This window comes from Labrus mixtus, chromosome 10 (genome assembly GCF_963584025.1).
Source record: "Labrus mixtus chromosome 10, fLabMix1.1, whole genome shotgun sequence".
Taxonomy (NCBI): Eukaryota; Metazoa; Chordata; class Actinopteri; order Labriformes; family Labridae; genus Labrus; species Labrus mixtus.
The window spans coordinates 30,402,248-30,419,747 of record NC_083621.1 but is presented as its reverse complement, the minus strand read 5'-3'; the positions used below and the strand labels follow the sequence as shown (position 1 = coordinate 30,419,747).

At 44.5% G+C, this 17,500-nt stretch overlaps 1 protein-coding gene across 3 annotated transcripts in view; it reads left to right on the top strand.

Annotated features, from left to right (window-relative positions):
- pcdh10b (protocadherin 10b) overlaps positions 1–11,962 on the top strand; it is a 26,026-nt gene extending 14,064 nt beyond the window's left edge. For 2 of the 3 annotated variants that reach the window (XM_061049084.1, XM_061049083.1), the window contains exons 4-5: positions 5,764–6,129; positions 11,523–11,962. In XM_061049084.1, coding sequence (XP_060905067.1) covers positions 5,764–6,129; positions 11,523–11,542 — 386 coding nt within the window. In that variant the 3' untranslated portion in view covers positions 11,543–11,962. The remainder of the gene's footprint in view (positions 1–5,763; positions 6,130–11,522) is intronic. The other variant, XM_061049085.1, reaches the window with a different exon arrangement.
- Positions 11,963–17,500: the final 5,538 nt, after the last annotated feature.

Here is a 17,500-nt window from a genome sequence, read left to right as displayed (position 1 = left end):
TGCCCAAAGGATCACTTAAAAACATGTGAGCTGCACCGATGCGCTTTGCCCAACGGGGCAGTAAGGGGAGCATTTAACCCTTTGTGTGTTCTTTGTGCATTCTGAGTCATGTGCTCGGGTTTAGCGGGCCCTTGGCCTTCAGAAGCTGCAGGAATAATTAGCCCACATGAAAGCAAGCATGCTCAGACCGGTTTTCTACCTGCTGCCTTTCATGCGGGACAAAAGGTTTCATAAAGAGGGGGAGAGCGAGGGCCGGGACAGGGGCATTCTGGGTAATCAAAGACTATTGAGTTTGTGGTTTTGGTTAATCTGATGCCAGGCTGAATGGAGGTTTAAAGACTTCACCCACCTCTCCTGCCCTGCCTGCTCCTTCATGCACATGCATGTTGGTGCATATTATCGCCTGTGGCTACCACACACACACACACACACACACACACACACACACACACACACACACACACACTAAGTCGGTGAACTGTGCTGTTTTTCATCTGATTGAAGATTCTGAGGTCCAGCTGTGGACTGCGGCGTTCTCTGCAGGAGGATTCGGAGTGTTTATGGGCGCCGGGTCTTGACCTCCATGAAGGTCACAGCTTCAGTGTTTATTTCAGAGACATTTTGGATTGAAAACACCTTCAGGGAGTTTTTTTATTCCGCAATTAAACGCTTGAACTGAATTATAATGAACTCTTTGGGAATTCATTTTGCAGAGACGTAAAATAAATACACAGAATCTAAAATTTAAAAATGTTTGCACCTCAATGACTTCAGTTTTTTTTTCCACATGAATCTTGAACCGTAACAGTTACCAACCTGCTGTTTTTCCCACATTCCTTTTAGTTAATCCAAAGTCTGCTGTATGTTCAACTAATGCAGCCGATGCAGTTTGATCATCTGTGAGGAATAAACCAGCTCAGCTCAGATTCACCTGCTGAGGATCATCACTCACACAGTTTCTGTCACAGTGGATTCTGCAAACGAGCATCAGTCACTACTGAAGCTAGTTCATAAAAAGTCTCCACACAGTGCTTTTAAACATGCAGAAAACTCCTGAAAAACTCCTGAAGTCTCCGTGCTCTAATGAACCTGCTGCTGCATGTTTCCTGTTCTCCAGTATGTTCTTCTCCACTCTTCAGTTCACATTGAGATTCTGGTGAACTACACGTAGCATTGATAGAAAGACACATATTCTCATTATAGAGTCGTGTAGACGACACTGTTCAGAAGATTCTGAACTTTGAGTAATTTAATCAAAGTGTTTTTGAACAGTCGGGTCATCACAGCTCTGACGTGTTAATCAGCAGCACAAATCCTTCAAACACAGCTGTTCCTAGTCGCCTCTGTGGCTCTGACACTCGATTAGTCGAGCCAGGTTTTAAATCTCCTGCCAGTGTCTTATTCATGTGTTTTGTGTTCGAGCTCAGTGCAGTGGTTAGCTCTGCCCCCTCTCTGTGTGGAGGTTCCTGGTTTGAATCAGCGTCCTTCAGGAGTCTCTCTGTGTGGAGGTTCCTGGTTTGAATCCCCGTCCTTCAGGAGTCTCTCTGTGAGGAGGTTCCTGGTCTGAATCCCCGTCCTTCAGGAGTCTCTCTGTGAGGAGGTTCCTGGTTTGAATCCCCGTCCTTCAGGAGTCTCTCTGTGAAGAGGTTCCTGGTTTGAATCCCCGTCTGACAGGAGTCTCTCTGTGTGGAGGTTCCTGGTCTGAATCCCCGTCTGACAGGAGTCTCTCTGTGTGGAGGTTCCTGGTTTGAATCCCCGTCTGACAGGAGTCTCTCTGTGAGGAGGTTCCTGGTTTGAATCCCCGTCTGACAGGAGTCTCTCTGTGAGGAGGTTCCTGGTGTGGAGGTTCCTGGTGAGGAGGTTCCTGGTTTGAATCCCTGTCCTTCAGGAGTCTCTCTGTGTGGAGTCTGCATGTTCTCCATGTGTGGGTTCTCTTCCGGGTACTCCTGCTTCCTCCCACAGTCCAAAGTGAGTGTGGCTGGTTGTCTGTCTCTATATGTCAGCCCTGTGATTGGCTGGTGAACAGTCCAGGGTGTAACCCCGCCTCTCACCCAATGACAGCTGGGATGGGCTCCAGCCCCTGCAACCCTGAATGGAAAAAGCGGTATAGATAATGGTGCATCATGTTGGTTGTGTTATTTGTGTCGTTCATCGGTCTCTTGGAATATTGGCTCACCGCTTCGTCTTCACTCGTGCTCTGTAATGAGATGCACTTCTCTCCTCTTCAGTTACTGAAGCTAAAAGCTAGAACCTCTGCTGGTTATAACGAGTATTGCACTTTATAGTTTTTGTCAAATGGATTAGAATTGTCCATATTTGTGTTGTCTTTGTGTTCCGCTCTGAGTGAGTTTTGTGAGACGTTTTCTGCAGAAACAGGATTTAGATGTGTGACGGAGACGGACTGTAGATGAGAGAGGAGTCCGTTGGTTTGAGAAATCCCTGGTAATTGAATGCATTGTGTGTGAAAAACGATGAAAATTATTCTTAGTTTGGTGCACAAAGACTTTTATTCCGCTGACTGGCTGAATATTTCCCACAAAGAGAGCAAACAAAAGAATTTTAAAGGGAAAGGAAATCATTAAATTCTCCTCGTCGATCGGTGGTTTATATGCAGCGTTGTCAACCACTCATTTCATTCAGTTACCGTCATTTGTTGGTTTGTTTTCTCTCGTTTGCTGATCCTGCAGAAGCTCTCTCTCTCTCTCTCTCTCTCTCTCTCTCTCTCTCTGACTTTTGTTTTGACATCTCAACGTCGAGTGTCTGAGGAGAGAGGATGTCATTTCATCACACAGCTTTGAATCCCTACGAGGTTTACTTGAGATAAAATTAACTTTCCTCCAGTGTGTGTGTGTGTGTGTGTGTGTGTGTGTGTGTGTGTGTGTGTGTGTGTGTGTGTGTGTGCGTGTCAGGATGAGAGTGTATTTCTGCTGTTTGACTTCATTAGCATCACAAATTAGGATTCTTTGACAAGCTTCTTCTTCTTTAAACCGAAATATCCCTCGTTACATTTATAAGCCCGCCTCTTGTAAATAACGAGATGACAGCTCTGTAAACTGTGCAGCAGCAGCAGCTCCGATTCAAGGCCTCAAATCTTCATCTTTACCAGTCATGTCGTTGAAAATGTTCTCGAGTGCTTTCCTTTTGTTCCGTCTGAAGACGCCAACACTTTACAAAAAACTGAGAAGCAAAGCGTCTCAGACATCGGCTGAAAGGTTTCAGCCTTGAAGCTGAACGAGTGTAAATACATGTTCAGAGATGTTATGTACTGTAAATCCTTTTCTCACCATGCATGTACAGAGACGTGATGCTGCACGTGTAATGATAAAAACAGTTCTATAATGGGTTTAGAGGTTTGAAAATCCAGAGATGATATTTCAGGAGAGATGGTTAATGTTAACAGACAAAGAGTAAGGTATTTTACCTGCTTCTTGTAAAGTGTCTCGAGATAACACTTGTTATGAGTTGACGCTATACAAATAAAAGTTGATTGATTGATTGATGGTGCAAAAACGACCTTAACCAAAGAAAGCCGCAGACATACATACAGAGGCATAAGTACATACTCAATTTCAAGTTTAGATCGGAGACTGTTTTTTTGATTTGCAGTGTCTTTAAGAATAAATAAGGCGACACATCACGAGTACCTTCAAGTTTAAGGAGTCTCCTGGTTGGTATTTTTTGTAATTTTAACCATTTTAGTGAAATGAAAGAGTTAATTACCAAAACCTGCAGTTAAACTCCTGCACTGTCTGAATTGCACACATTCATTGCCAACGTTTTAGTAGATGTTGCTCTCATTCTCTCATGGCTGTTTTTCCTTTAAAGGTCACATATTGTTCTAAAATCCACTTCACCATGTTCCTCTAGCTCTAATATGTGTCTCTAGTCTGTCTACAAACCCCCCGATGATGAGAAAAGTCCATCCTCTCCGTCTTCTGCCTGCTCCACTTTTCAGAAAATGTGTGCTCAAACAGGCCGTTTGGAGATCAATCAATCAATCAATCAATTTTTATTTGTATAGCGTCAACTCATAAGTGTTATCTCGAGACACTTTACAAGAAGCAGGTAAAATACCTTACTCTTTGTCTGTTAACATTACAAAAGAGCAGGTAAAATACCTTACTCATTGTCTGTTAACATTACAAAAGAGCAGGTAAAAAGACCTTACTCATTATTATGTTACAAAAAGCAGGTAAAAGACCTTACTTATTGCTATGTTACAAAGATCCGGCCTATCCATCATGAGCACTTTAGCAAAGCAGCAAAAGTTACAGTGGTAAGAAAAAACTGTCTTATTAAAAGGCAGAAATCTTCGGCCGGATCCCCGGCTCATGACGAAACTGTCTTCACAGGCCTAGACTGCGCCGGGCTTGGAAAGGGATAGGGGGAGAGATGGGACAAGATGCAGGAAGAGGGATAGAGAGCAAGTTCTGGCAAGCCGTCAACCGACGATCTTGAGGAGCCTAGGAGAGCTCAAGAGCTCCCAGGAAAGTAGGTGGTTAGTGACTGAGATTTGATGTTCCCTTCATGACATCACAAAGGGCAGTAGCCCCTCTCAGCGAGAAAAACTGAGACACCCAAACCCTTCCAGAGAGGTGGCGTGGTCAAACACAGCTCATTTACATATTTAAAGGTACAGACACAGAAACAGCCTGTTCTGAGCAGGGCTGAAATAGAGGGGTTTATAGACATGATCAAATACAGGATCAGAGTGGATTTAGAACAAGAAACTTAACACACATGTTTTGAGGAGCTCTGAGACTTATTTAAACTGGTTGATGAGGAGGAGGATATGTGACCTTTAAAATGTGACTTCAGATCTGTAGTTTTTATTTTAAAGCGTCATCATCATGATGGAGATGGTATCGTCTGAAACACGTGGCATCAGAAGTATTGAAGAATCAAACAGCTGAGAGAGAGACAGGACATGTTGTGAGGAGAAAGAGAGTGAGGGTCGACATGCAGCAAAGGGCCGAGGTCGGATTCTGAACCCGTGACCACTGTGACGACGACTTAAGCGTCTGTACACGAGGCGAGAATGAAACATTTTTACAACAACACTTGATGTCAAAACAGGGACCAGGTTTAACCATCTGCTGATGTATTTATATATATATAAGATATGGACATCCAGCAGCGTGTGTGTATGTATGTGTGTGTGTGTGTGTGTGTGTGTGTGTGTGTGTGTGTGTGTGTGTGTGTGTGTGTGTGTGTGTGTGTTTTCTATCCTCACTGCAGGTGGCTTTGATGTTAACAGCGGTGAGACATAAAGCTCTGACGTGAGGAATCAAAGAGCAGGGTGCATAAATACACATTGTGAGAGACATGGAAATATGTGGGACTAAGCTTCGCGTGTGTGTGTGTGTGTGCTAAAGACTGCACCTCTCTGAACTCTGCTGTAGACTGGAGTCCACTGAGCCTGGAGCCTGCAGTGGTTTGTTTTTCTCTTGTTTGTTGGAGTGTTTTCAAATGTTTCCTCAGAATCAGTAAAACCAGAGACAAACGGTTTTGTGACTCACAAATATCTTCGAGGACAGTTCAGAAAATGCTCCATAAATAGAAATGAAACAAACGTTTGACATGTTGTTTATTTGAACCCCAAAGTTTTGGCTGAAGTGCAGCTGTCCTGGATTTCCAAAAACGAAAGTCTGATTTTAAAAGGACCTTATAAAACCGGACACCCCCCCCCCCCCCCCCTGTGATGGAGGTCAGTTGTCTAAGGGTTAGACGCCTTCCTCATGTGTCCCTCCTCTTCCTCCGCAGGCGCTGATCTCTTCTCTAACTGCACGGAGGAGTGTAAAGCCCTGGGCCACTCGGACCGCTGCTGGATGCCGAGCTTTGTGCCCTCCGACGGGCGCCAGGGCCCGGACTACCGCAGCAACCTCCACGTGCCCGGCATGGACTCGGTCCCGGACACAGAGGTATTTGAAAGCCCCGAGCAGACGGCTGATAAGTCGTTCTCCACGTTTGGCAAAGAGACGCCTCTCAGTCACCTCCACCAAATCCACCAAAACCACCAACACCTCAAAAACCATCATCACCTCAGCCACCAGCAGGGCTCCATAGAGAGGAAAGAGTTGGAGGCTTTTCTGCCTAGCTCCAGAGCGCCTTTTAACCCCGCTTACTTAAGTGAGTATTCTGTTTGAATCTGGTGAAGAGAACAAAAAAAAAGATCCAAATTTAATTTTCTCCAAGGAAGGAAGGAAGGACGGAAGGAAGGAAGGAAGGAAAGAAGCATGCCATTCCTCTGGGGTCTGACCTCTGTCCTTCAGAGTGTTAACTAACTCTTCCCTCTTTCTCAGACATCTTCATTATCTCCCTCTGTGATGATTTGATCTCCCCTCATCTCCACCGTTTCAATTCACTCACACACAAACACATACACACACACACACACACACACACACACTCACACACACACACACACACACACACACACACACACACACACACACACATACACACACACACACACACACACACACACACACACACACACACACACATACACACACACACACACACTCACACACACACACACACACACACACACATACACACACACACACACACACACACACACACACACACACACACACACACACACACACACACACACACATACAGGGGTCTCCACGATCAGCTCGTAAATGAAACACTAAAAGCAGCAGATTTCTGTCAGGCTGCCTCGGTGTGGGCGGGGATGTTCACATTAAGGCTGCTCTGTCTCATTGTGGGAAAATGGCTGCTGCAACCTATTAAACGTCTTTAGAAGAAGAAGAGCGGCAGGCGGTGAGCTTAAGTTCTCAGTCGACGGCCGAGGAGAAAGACCGTTTTAGATAATTGAGGAGTCAAAGACGACGTATTTCCCAACGAGCGGCGGGTTCGGAGCTCTCATTCAGAGGCCACAAAGAGAAACATCCTCAATCACTGCAATTTGGTGATAATGCTTAATTATAATTTAGTCAAGCAGCGCCTGAAGAGGCCCCCTCTCTCATCATCCACACAGCCAGCTGAATTATCAAACCGTCAGAGCAGCGCCGCTTCCTGGGCGCCCTCTTCTCAAACCGCAGCGTGCTGCTGGAAACAGCAGGAAGAAAACTCTGCTTTTTAATGAATGTTTTATTCATTTGATTCTTCTCTTTCTCATGGCAGATCAAAAAGGGAAGTCAGTAGGCTACCTAGCGTTCATATCAGAGAGAGACGTATTTATTAAAGACGTGTTGATGCACAGTGTGTGAGCACGAGCAGGTCAAAGAGGACTTCAGGCCTCAGTGGGAGGGCGGAGAAATCATCTTAAATATATTCACAACGTCTCGCAGAGAGTGGAACACATCTGCAAACAGATTGAGATCATTCTGCTTTCTTCAACGAGAAACAAGGCAGAGAGATGAAGATCAGCGTTAAAAAGAACATAACGACAAAAACTCCCAATTTAACGAGTTATGAAAACTAGACTTTCATTAATACAACACCAGCAAGACAGTCACTTATAAGTGAGAAAGATTTAAATGACTAGTTCAGCGTCTTCTTTCAGCTCACTGTGAAAATAATCTGCCTGATCCAACATTAAGGATTAGAAAAGGCCAGAAACCCGAGGGCCCGATTCTCTAAAGGATCTGGCAGCTTTTGTGTCCGTTAATGAAAACATGTCTAAAAGAAACAGCAGCGCTAACAGCTAACAGACACCAAATGTCACATTATTCACAATATGGCGGCTTTTGTTGCTGGCTAAACCCGTGCAAATGAGTCAAAGAGACGCTGTCTAATTCACAAAACACACACAAAGGATTAAATGTTCCCAAAACTGCGCCACAGAGCAAACTGCGCCTCTGTGCAGCAGTGTTGTTTGCATTTTTTAAATGATGAATTAAGCCGTCATTAGAGGAAGATTTGCCTCTTTCAATGTTTATCAGACAAAATGAGTGTCTGCTGAGAGTTGGCGGTAACTGCGCCACAATATTTATAAGAGACGTGAGCAGCTCCATCAGTGTGAGAGAGTACAGCTCCATCAGTGTGAGAGAGTACAGCTCCATCAGTGTGAGAGAGTACAGCTCCATCAGTGAGAGTGCAGCTCCATCAGAGTGAGAGTGCAGCTCCATCAGTGTGAGAGTACAGCTCCATCAGTGTGAGAGTACAGCTCCATCAGAGTGAGAGTGCAGCTCCATCAGTGTGAGAGTACAGCTCCATCAGAGTGAGAGTGTAGCTCCATCAGAGTGAGAGTGTAGCTCCATCAGAGTGAGAGTGCAGCTCCATCAGTGTGAGAGTGTAGCTCCATCAGAGTGAGAGTGTAGCTCCATCAGTGAGAGAGTACAGCTCCATCAGTGAGAGAGTACAGCTCCATCAGAGTGAGAGTGTAGCTCCATCATCAGAGCTGTTCTTTGTGGATTAGACTTGTAGACAACTAGATAGAGGGAGAACATAATGAAGGACTTTTGGGGATATTAGCGACTGTAATCCATTCTCAGTGAATCAGAATTTCTGCATGGGCGGCTGTGGCTCAGTTTGTAGGGTCGAGGGTCCGATTCCCAGTTGGGCAACATGTCTGATGTATCCTTGGACAAGACACTTAACCCTGCGCCCTCTGCTTCAGTGACGGTGTATGAATGGGATTAGTTACTTCTGATGATACTACATAGTGATCTCTACCATCAGTGTGTGAATGTGTAGGTGTGACATGCAGTGTAAAAGAGCTTTGAGTAGTCAGAAGACTAGAACTCTTTAACAGCATCACCACCTCATGCTACACACTGTGTGTTTTTTTAAGAACAACTGTGTAGTTACTGTGTAATTTTACATTATTGTATTTTTTTATTTAACTGAATGTAAATATGTTTGATTTTTAACTTCTATTTTTATTTTTAATAATTATATTCCCGTCCCCTGTTTTCTGGAGCTGCTGTAATGCACAAATTTCCCCCACGGGGGATCAATAAAGTTTATCTTTATCTTTATCTTTATCTTTAGAAAAGCACTTTATAAGCTCAAGTCCATTTACCATTTACCATAAAAACATTTGAAAAGATGTTTTTAATTTTTGACTAAATTAACCCTTGTTTACATGAAACGCAGCTTTGAGTGTTTTAGGGTTAAAGATTCCTTTGTGCAGTGAACAGATTTGTGTGTTTGAGGAGAACGAGACGTGATAAGAAAACAGAAGAAGAAATTAAAAGAGTAGAAAATAAATCCACTGTGGGAGTTTGAGATGCTTTTTTTTTAAAATAACAAACGTTGGATTAAGTGATGAAGTGGTTCTGAAACCATGAAGTCCTAATTAGGTCGTGACCTTTCAGAAGAGGAATAAAGAGTTTAACTCTTCGTTTGTCTGAACATCATGATTGTTATTGTTATTGTGAGGGTTTCAGGTTAATGCTGCACGATGAGAAACAAGGACATGTTGAGTGAAGAATCTGTAATTAAAACTATAATGATGATGAAATCAGACGATAATGTTTAATTCTGAAGCAGCTTTAAAAAGAAGAGCGAGAAACATTTTTTGGGTGTTATTTCTAAGAAACATTGAGTGTAGTTTGTCTTAATTTGTGACAACCATATTTTGCAGCTCGTCCTGCTCACAGACTTTTCCCCCCACATGGGGAAGCTTCTGAGGATCGGGGAGATTTCTAAACTCAGGATATGCATCATTGATACGTTCAAAGAAAGCCTCTCTTAAATCTTTATATTTATTACAGTTTAGAAGAGAGATTCTGTCTCCACTTCTCCTCGATGGCAGAGTGAACACAGCCTGGCCTCTGGGTCGACGGTTCTGTCTGTGACGGCCTGTTTCTATGGTCAGACTCAGAGAGAGAGAGAGAGAGACAGAGAGAGAGAGAGAGAGGGAGGAGAAAGAGAGAGAGAGCAAAGTGAAGGATTTTAAATAAAGGAGACTGATGACGATGTACACTCTCTCTCTCTCTCTCTCTCTCTCTCTTAAAGCTTTTAGTTTAATCTGACTGAAGATCTTTTTTTTAAAGCTTTGGTGCTTTTTGAAAACAATGGATTCATTATATAACGGAGATTTTATTATATTAAAAACATTAAAACAGTTCCAGAGTTTAGAATCTCAAGGAAACGTGTTCTTATACTACGGAAAATATTATCTTCTATTAATAGAAAAAGATTTCAGAACAGCGCAACAAAACAGCAACTATTCCACAAGTCGACCTGCAGTGTGATGTACTCTGAGTGTGTGTGTGTGTGTGTGTGTGTGTGTGTGTGTGTGTGTGTGTGTGTGCAGTTTCCATGGATGTGCTGATTATATGCTTGTGATGCAGCACTCGATGTGAAGAGCTCCCGATATCTGCGCGTTTCCCACGAACAGCCACTCACTCCTCCTGCAAAGTAGATCACTGTGGCCCTTATGCTAATGAGAGCGGGGGAGGCAGTCGAGGGGGTAGTGGGGGGGGGGTTTAATGGCACAGAGGGAACAACAGTCAGAGAGGGGAGAGGAGGTGGGAGGCGCAGGAGGAAGGGATGATACCAAGAGGCTGAAGCTCCCTAATCTGATCAAGTCACTGATACACAGAGGCTCTTTGTCCCCGAGGGGAGGGGGGGGGGGGGGCAGGCCCGGGCCTGAGTCTGGCCTGGGGTCGGGTCAGGGTGGGGGGCCGTGTGGAGGAGAGAGAGAGGAAAGCCAGAGCCGAATGATTACCGTCATGACACGATGTCGGGGGGGGGGGGGGACAGAGGAGTGGGCGGGGCTCGCCTGTTAAACCTCCAGCTTTGTTGCCGTCCTAAATAAATTGGCCACCAAATACAAAACCAGCCCCCAACCCCCTAAGCAAAAGGCTACTTTTCCCATAACCCCCCAACCCAAATACATAGTCACACACACATTACCCATGAGCCATTTCACACGAGTGAATTGAGACTTCCTGTCTTTGTTTCTCATGTGAACGAGACACATTCATGTCAGAGTCTTTAGACCGTCTCTGTTTTTCAAGCTTTGGGTCTAAACCAGTCCAGAGTACATCTTCCTCTGTAACCTAAAACTCTCCCTCTCTGTCGGGACCGTTCTGTATTGTTGTTTTAAGAGTATAGAGATGGTTTAAGATGCAGACGTGACAGCCTGTTTCAGAAATCTGCTGGGATGATTCCATCACTTTAAACTTCAGATATAAAACTAGTAAAAGTCAAACTATATACAGACCTGTTTAGGTACCATGGCAACAAAAAAGGGAGCTCTAGGCGTTCCTGATATTTTGTAATTTCTTCTTTTAAAATCTGCAGGCGGACTTCTGCACGGCGTCTGCACTAAAACGCTGCTGATGTGTTTGTGTTCTGTGCGTGTGTCTGATAAAACATAAACACATCATTTAAAATCATCTTTATCTTTTTATAAGACGTAAAAACTTAAAATAATCAAAGTAATGAAACATTTTCACCCAAATGTGTGAAATATTACGGACAAGGTTTGAAACGCTCTGACCTCCACTCTGTCTGTTTTCTGTTTCCCCTTGTTGTTGTTTATCACACTCACACACACACACACACCGACTAATCTTGTTTTCTTCTTCTTGCAGCGAGGAAAAGGGTTTGCTAGCTCCTTTCGCGTGGACATACCAGAGACCGCGTGACTTTGCACAATCACTCCTGGATGACCAAGGCTATAAAAAAAAGAAAGCATCAAAATTGAGCCCATACTACCCCCCAACCCCACCCTCACCCCCTCCCCCCACCCTGTCTCCCCCCTCCTCACCTGGGAAAATAAACTACCAATAAAAACACGATTACACACCTTAAGAAGGAAGTGAAGATCCCTCCATCCTGGACTCTTTGGAGCACTGACCCCACCTGCAGGATGTGGAACTCTTTTTCGGGGGGGGGGTTTGCAGGGAGGTGGATGGATAGCCTTACTCGCTGGGAGGACCCCACTGTCTCAGCCGGACTGAGAACCTAACGGAGCAGGAGGAGGAGGAGGAGGAGGGGGGACTCTGATCTCTCTGAGCTTTTCCAATCTGCGTGTGCTGCTTCAAAAAGACTGATCGATACGAAAGCCACTCGGGAGAAACACCGCCACTGAGCCCTTTAGGCGTTTGAACTCGCAGAGAGAGACAGAGAGACGCCAAACTGTACAGGAGAATCTTTGTGCATTTGAAGATGCAACACCACTGTTTTAGATTTTTCTATTCTGTTCGTGCGGTCAGGTGTCTCTATTCCGATCTACTTCACACTTTGTAAGAAAAGACTGTGGGCAGGATATTTTTTTATTTATCTTTTCTTTACGTTGACGGGGCTTTGGTTTGTTCACCTTACTGCGTGGCGCGGACGCCGTCCGGGCCGCTCTTTTTCTGGTTCTGAGGCGTGGAGTAGTTTCTATCATGTGTGAGAAGTGTTTACTGTACTCTTTTAAAACGTTTCAAGCTGAATATAAAACTCTATATATAAATCTATCTATATCTACTTGTTCTGAAGGCGTGCTATCCGTTTGCTGGGTCCACATTCTGATTGGAGGTTGAAGGAGGCGTGGAGAGAGACACAACAGCCTTAGCAGATGTAAAACTCGACTTCTCATCCTTTCACATCAGTTTGTTTCTTTTTTTTCCACTTTGGGGATAAACGGTCATGTCTATAAGTACGGGAGGCGGCGGGTTAGACATTCATGGTAATTTTTGTGTCATTGTAACCAAAACTTTTAAGGGTCCATTTATAAGGAAACAAAAAGGCCAAAAGCAGACGGTGTTTGTCGGTGCTGTGGCGGGATTCAGTACACACACTCACACACACACGACTTTCTCACACATTACAAACACAAACACACCAATATGCCAACAATAAACTGAAAAATGGTGAAAATGAATGTCCAGTGTGCTTTTATTTTGAAAGGGTTCTTTTGTTTTTGTGTTCACAGTCGAGGATTCAAACCTGCGTCCTCCTGAAGGGTCCTTTATTCCTATTGGAACATTTTCAGACTGCGCTATCCAAGGGAGTTTTCACACAAGGCGCGGTGTCTCGAACCGTGCCCGAGCACTTGCTCGGAGGATGAAACGGGCCCGCACCGCGCTGATGCAGCATTGAAGAGACAGAAGCGGTCTTATAGCGGTCCACTTCCTTGTTGTTTTGTCATTGGTCAGTTTAAAAGTAAAACAGTAAATGGACTTGAGCTCCAGCATTTGAAAAATGAAGTCAGTGCAGAAGTGCAACAAAACTGCAGTTCCTCGAGTGTCCACTTGAGGCTGGCTGCAGAAGTGAGTCCGTCCCAATCTGGTCTCATATTAAAATGTCTGAACATGTTTACATCCTGGTACCAAGATAAAGGCATCAACTGATCATCTCTTCATTGGTTTATTACTCAGAACCAAATGTGTGATTTTTAAAAATGATCTTTTTGGATTTTGATGCGCCAGAGACTTTAATATATGTACATATTTAGGGGCGTGGCTTAGCTGACTGACAGGCTTTGAAGTTGTTTGCCAGGAGACTTAAGCCCCGCCTCTGTCTTTTCTATTTTGATTGAAAGTCAGTTTGAATGAACATTTCCAACATGGCGACCGCCGCCAATGAGCTACAAAAGTCCGCTTTAAGGACTAATTATGACATCACTGAGATCACGTCCATGTTTCATACAGTCTGTGGTGACTGATGAAGGACACAGGAAGGTTAACTCTGGATTTTATCGCAACATAAAATCATAACTTAATATTCCATTAATACATTTACGTTAAGCTCGTGAGGAACTCTCAGTATGTGTCGTTCTTTGGCACCCCCTGTGGACAAGTGTGGTACCTCTTTTCTCCTTTTCTCTTTGCTAGTTAAGTTAATGTTCAAAGGCAAAAGAGCAAAGCAAAGATCCACTGTAAGATTTTGGTTGAAATTGTCTTTAGGTCCTGACAGACATTAATAACTAATTAATGTTCTCTGAAAAGGAACCAATCAGACGCCTCCCTGTCTCCCTGCTCGCTCTCTACCTCTTGCCTGCACTTTTTTAAACATGTATTATGATAGTTTAGTGTGTACTTAGCGTTGAATGAAACATGAGACGACGTAGTTTCTACACAATGTAAGAGATGAACTGAGGTCCACTTCTGGAGGGACGGCGCTCTGTATGTAAGTGAGGGGGCGTGGCTTTAGAGGGAGCACAGAGGGGAGGGGGGGATGTAGACGAAGCACTGAGGGAATGCTACTTTCAAAATCATGCTAGTTTTTTAAAATGACCAACCCTGTCTTTAAGTCATGCTTTCGACCTCCTGCTATGTTTTTATTTCTCTTCAGAGTTCATCTTGTCCTCAGCTTGTCGACGTGAGTTTATTGATCGAGCGGCGTGATTAAAGATTTCCAGCATTAATCCGAACATAAAATGAACACACGTGATTACTCTCTGAAAAACATGTGTAAGTGTGCGAACATGACCTCAATATGTTGGACTACAAATGAAGAAGAAATCGCAACATGTGTAGACCCGTCGTGTAATCCAGCCGCTCCTCCTCGTCCCGCAGACAGACGAGTAGATTTAAGGGGATCTTGTGTGTTTTTATCGCTCTGCAGTCGATGTAATCCGAGGTAGATTATGGTTATCTGAACCAATAAGGCGGCAGAGTTCAGACACACACACGCTAAATCATGTGTAGTCCTGTTTAATCTCTGAGTACACGTTGAATATTCATCCATTTGTTCCTGTGAAGACGACAAAAGCCTTTGTTGGTATACATATGACAGTAAACAGAGGAGGGGGGGGGGGGTGGGGGGGGTAGCTCTGAAGATGAGTCTCTCTGTCTCTCTTTCACTCTGATGTTAAATACAGGAGGACAAACAGCGAGCAGCGGCCTCTTTTGTTGCAGCGTAATGAGGGCAGAGCTGTCGGAGCGGCTCCGTTTAGATTGAGGACAAAAGTTGAGCGGAGAGCAAGTGCAGAATAATCATATCTACTTTCTCGTTAAACGGAAGCCATTATGTTTGACCTCCACGCTAATCTCTGACACAAACCCAAAAGTTTTAATTTCCACGTGCACACAGAGAGAGAGACGAGTTCAGAGCGGAAAAAAAGGAGACTTATTATTCCCCAAACAAAACGCAGGATTAAAACAGAAAGATGGACGCTAACACAGAGCGCGGCGTCGCTCTCTCTCTCTATGCGGTGAGTTGGGGGGGGGTTTAAGCGATAGCTAGTTTGAAAGTCACCTCCCTCACAAAGGCAAAGCGGATTACAGGAAGCTGAACTTTTCATGTCAGAGCTCTCCTCCGCCGTCGGACATAAAAAAAGGGGGAAAATAAAAAGTCATCGGAGCCTGAATTCCCGGCTGATCGGCGTGGGAGGAAATAAAACCCGCAGGCTGAGCGTGAAGGTTGATTATCAACTCTTCAGATGTCCATGAATGAGCGAGCGGCTTTGAACAAACCTTAAAAAGAAAGACGGGGCGGGGAAAGTTCCTGAGCAAACTGGATGATGTTCCAGTTTATCAAAGTGCGGAAACGGCTCCGGGCCTGTAGGGGGCGCTCTGACAGGAGGGAGGGATGTGTCGTCGTGAAGCTGAAGCTGAAAAACATTTTTTTGTCTGAAAGTTTTTTTTTTCAAACACAAACAGCTGACTGACTGAACCTCCACATCCACTCCAAAATCAGAGTGAGTGTGGCCTACATAACACACACACACACACACACACACACACACACACACACACACACACACACACACACACACACACACACACACACACACACACACACACACACACACTGTCTGGAAGCCTGAAGCTGAACACGTCCTCAAAGACATGTTCGACACGTTGCCCCGAGCAGCCCCCTCCCTCCTGATCACAGAGTTGTGTGTGTGTGTGTGCGTGTGTAATACAAAAGATGTTCCTTGTTGAGGCCAGAATGAAGAATGTGTTCCACTTCCCTCGTGCGTCTCTTTTATATTTTTGCAGATTTGTGGCGTTCAGCAGCAGCTCAGGAATGTGGCGCGTGACTGGATCCAGGTATTTAAAAGTTTTGTGGTTATTTACTCAAAATAAACAAAAACAATGACTGAGGGTGCACTCACACAAGGCAAAACACACTTCACTCCTAAAGTCCAGCTCCTTTGACTTGTGTTCAGTACTCTTCCTCGGCCCTGGCATACTTTGAAGAGGCTTCAGCGCTGTTTGAAACTCTCCATCATTATCCACAGATCGTTTAAAACACTCGATTTCAAAAAGTTTGGCATTACTGAAGCTGTGTACGACCTTTCATTAGACACTGTGAGGATGACCTTTGACCTGTAGTGGTGCATGTTTCTGTGCAGTGTGTCTGAGTGGTTTCAGCCTCTGGCTCAAGCGCCTGTGAGATGTTTCCTGTGTGCGTCTCTGATGATGTCTGTTGTGTATCTGTCCTGTCTTGATGTCTGCTGCAGATCTCATTTCTTTCACGATGATTATGAAGTGGAAGTTGAAGAATATTCTTGAAAAAGACAAACAGACTTAAAGTTCATGCTGAGGAAAGATTTATATCACAGAGGACTTTATCCAGAGTCCAAGGATGTCATGTTTTAAGACTTATTTAGAGACGGGACTGAGCTAGAGTCAGACATCGAGGAGAGAGAGAGGCAGAAAGAGAGAGAGAGAGAGAGAGAGCGAGAGAAAGAAAGAGAGAGAGAGAGAGAGAGAGAGAGAAAGAAAGAGAGAGGGAGAGAGAGAGAAAGAAAGAGAGAGGGAGGGGGGGAGAGAGAGAAAGAAAGAGAGAGGGAGAGAGAGGGAGAGAAAGAAAGAGAGAGAGAGAAAGAAAGAGAGAGGGAGAGAGAGAGAGAGAGAGAGAGGGGGAGAGAGAGAAAGAAAGAGAGAGGGAGAGGGGCAAGAGAGAGAAAGAAAGAGAGAGGGAGAGAGAGAGAGAGAGCGAGACAGAGAGGGAGAGAAAGAAAAAGAGAGAGAGAGAGAAAGAAAGAGAGAGAGAGAGAGAGAGAAAGAAAAAGAGAGGGAGGGGGGAGAGAGAAAGAAAGAGAGAGAGAGAGAGAGGGAGAGAGAGGGAGAGAAAGACCTCTGTTAGGACTGATAGTAGTGTTGTAGTACTCCAAATCGTCTAGGAATCTAAAGCGTTTTGACACGGTCTTGTCTCGGTCTCAGACTGGGGGGACTCCGGATTTAAATCAAGACCGGTCAAGACCACCACTGACGTCATCACTGTGATTAGAAGGAAAACGCCTTTTTCTAAAAGAACAAACTTAAATTTATATTTGATTTTTATCCCCCGGTTTTGACCTTCCCTGTGTTAGACACGCCCACTAAACACAAGATGAGGATTTTTCTGTGAAATTTATGGTCTTGGTCTTGGTCTTGGTCTTGGTCTTGTCTCAGTCTCGTCCTGCCTTGGTCTTGGTCTTGTCTCGGTCTCGTCATACCTTGGTCTTGGTCTTGTCTCGGTCTTGGTCTTGTCTCGGTCTCGTCCTGCCTTGTTCTTGGTTTTTGTCTCGGTCTCGTCCTGCCTTGTTCTTGGTTTTTGTCTCGGTCTCGTCCTGCCTTGTTCTTGGTTTTTGTCTCGGTCTCGTCCATGCCTTGGTTCTGGTCTTGTCTCGGTCTCGTCTTGACTACAA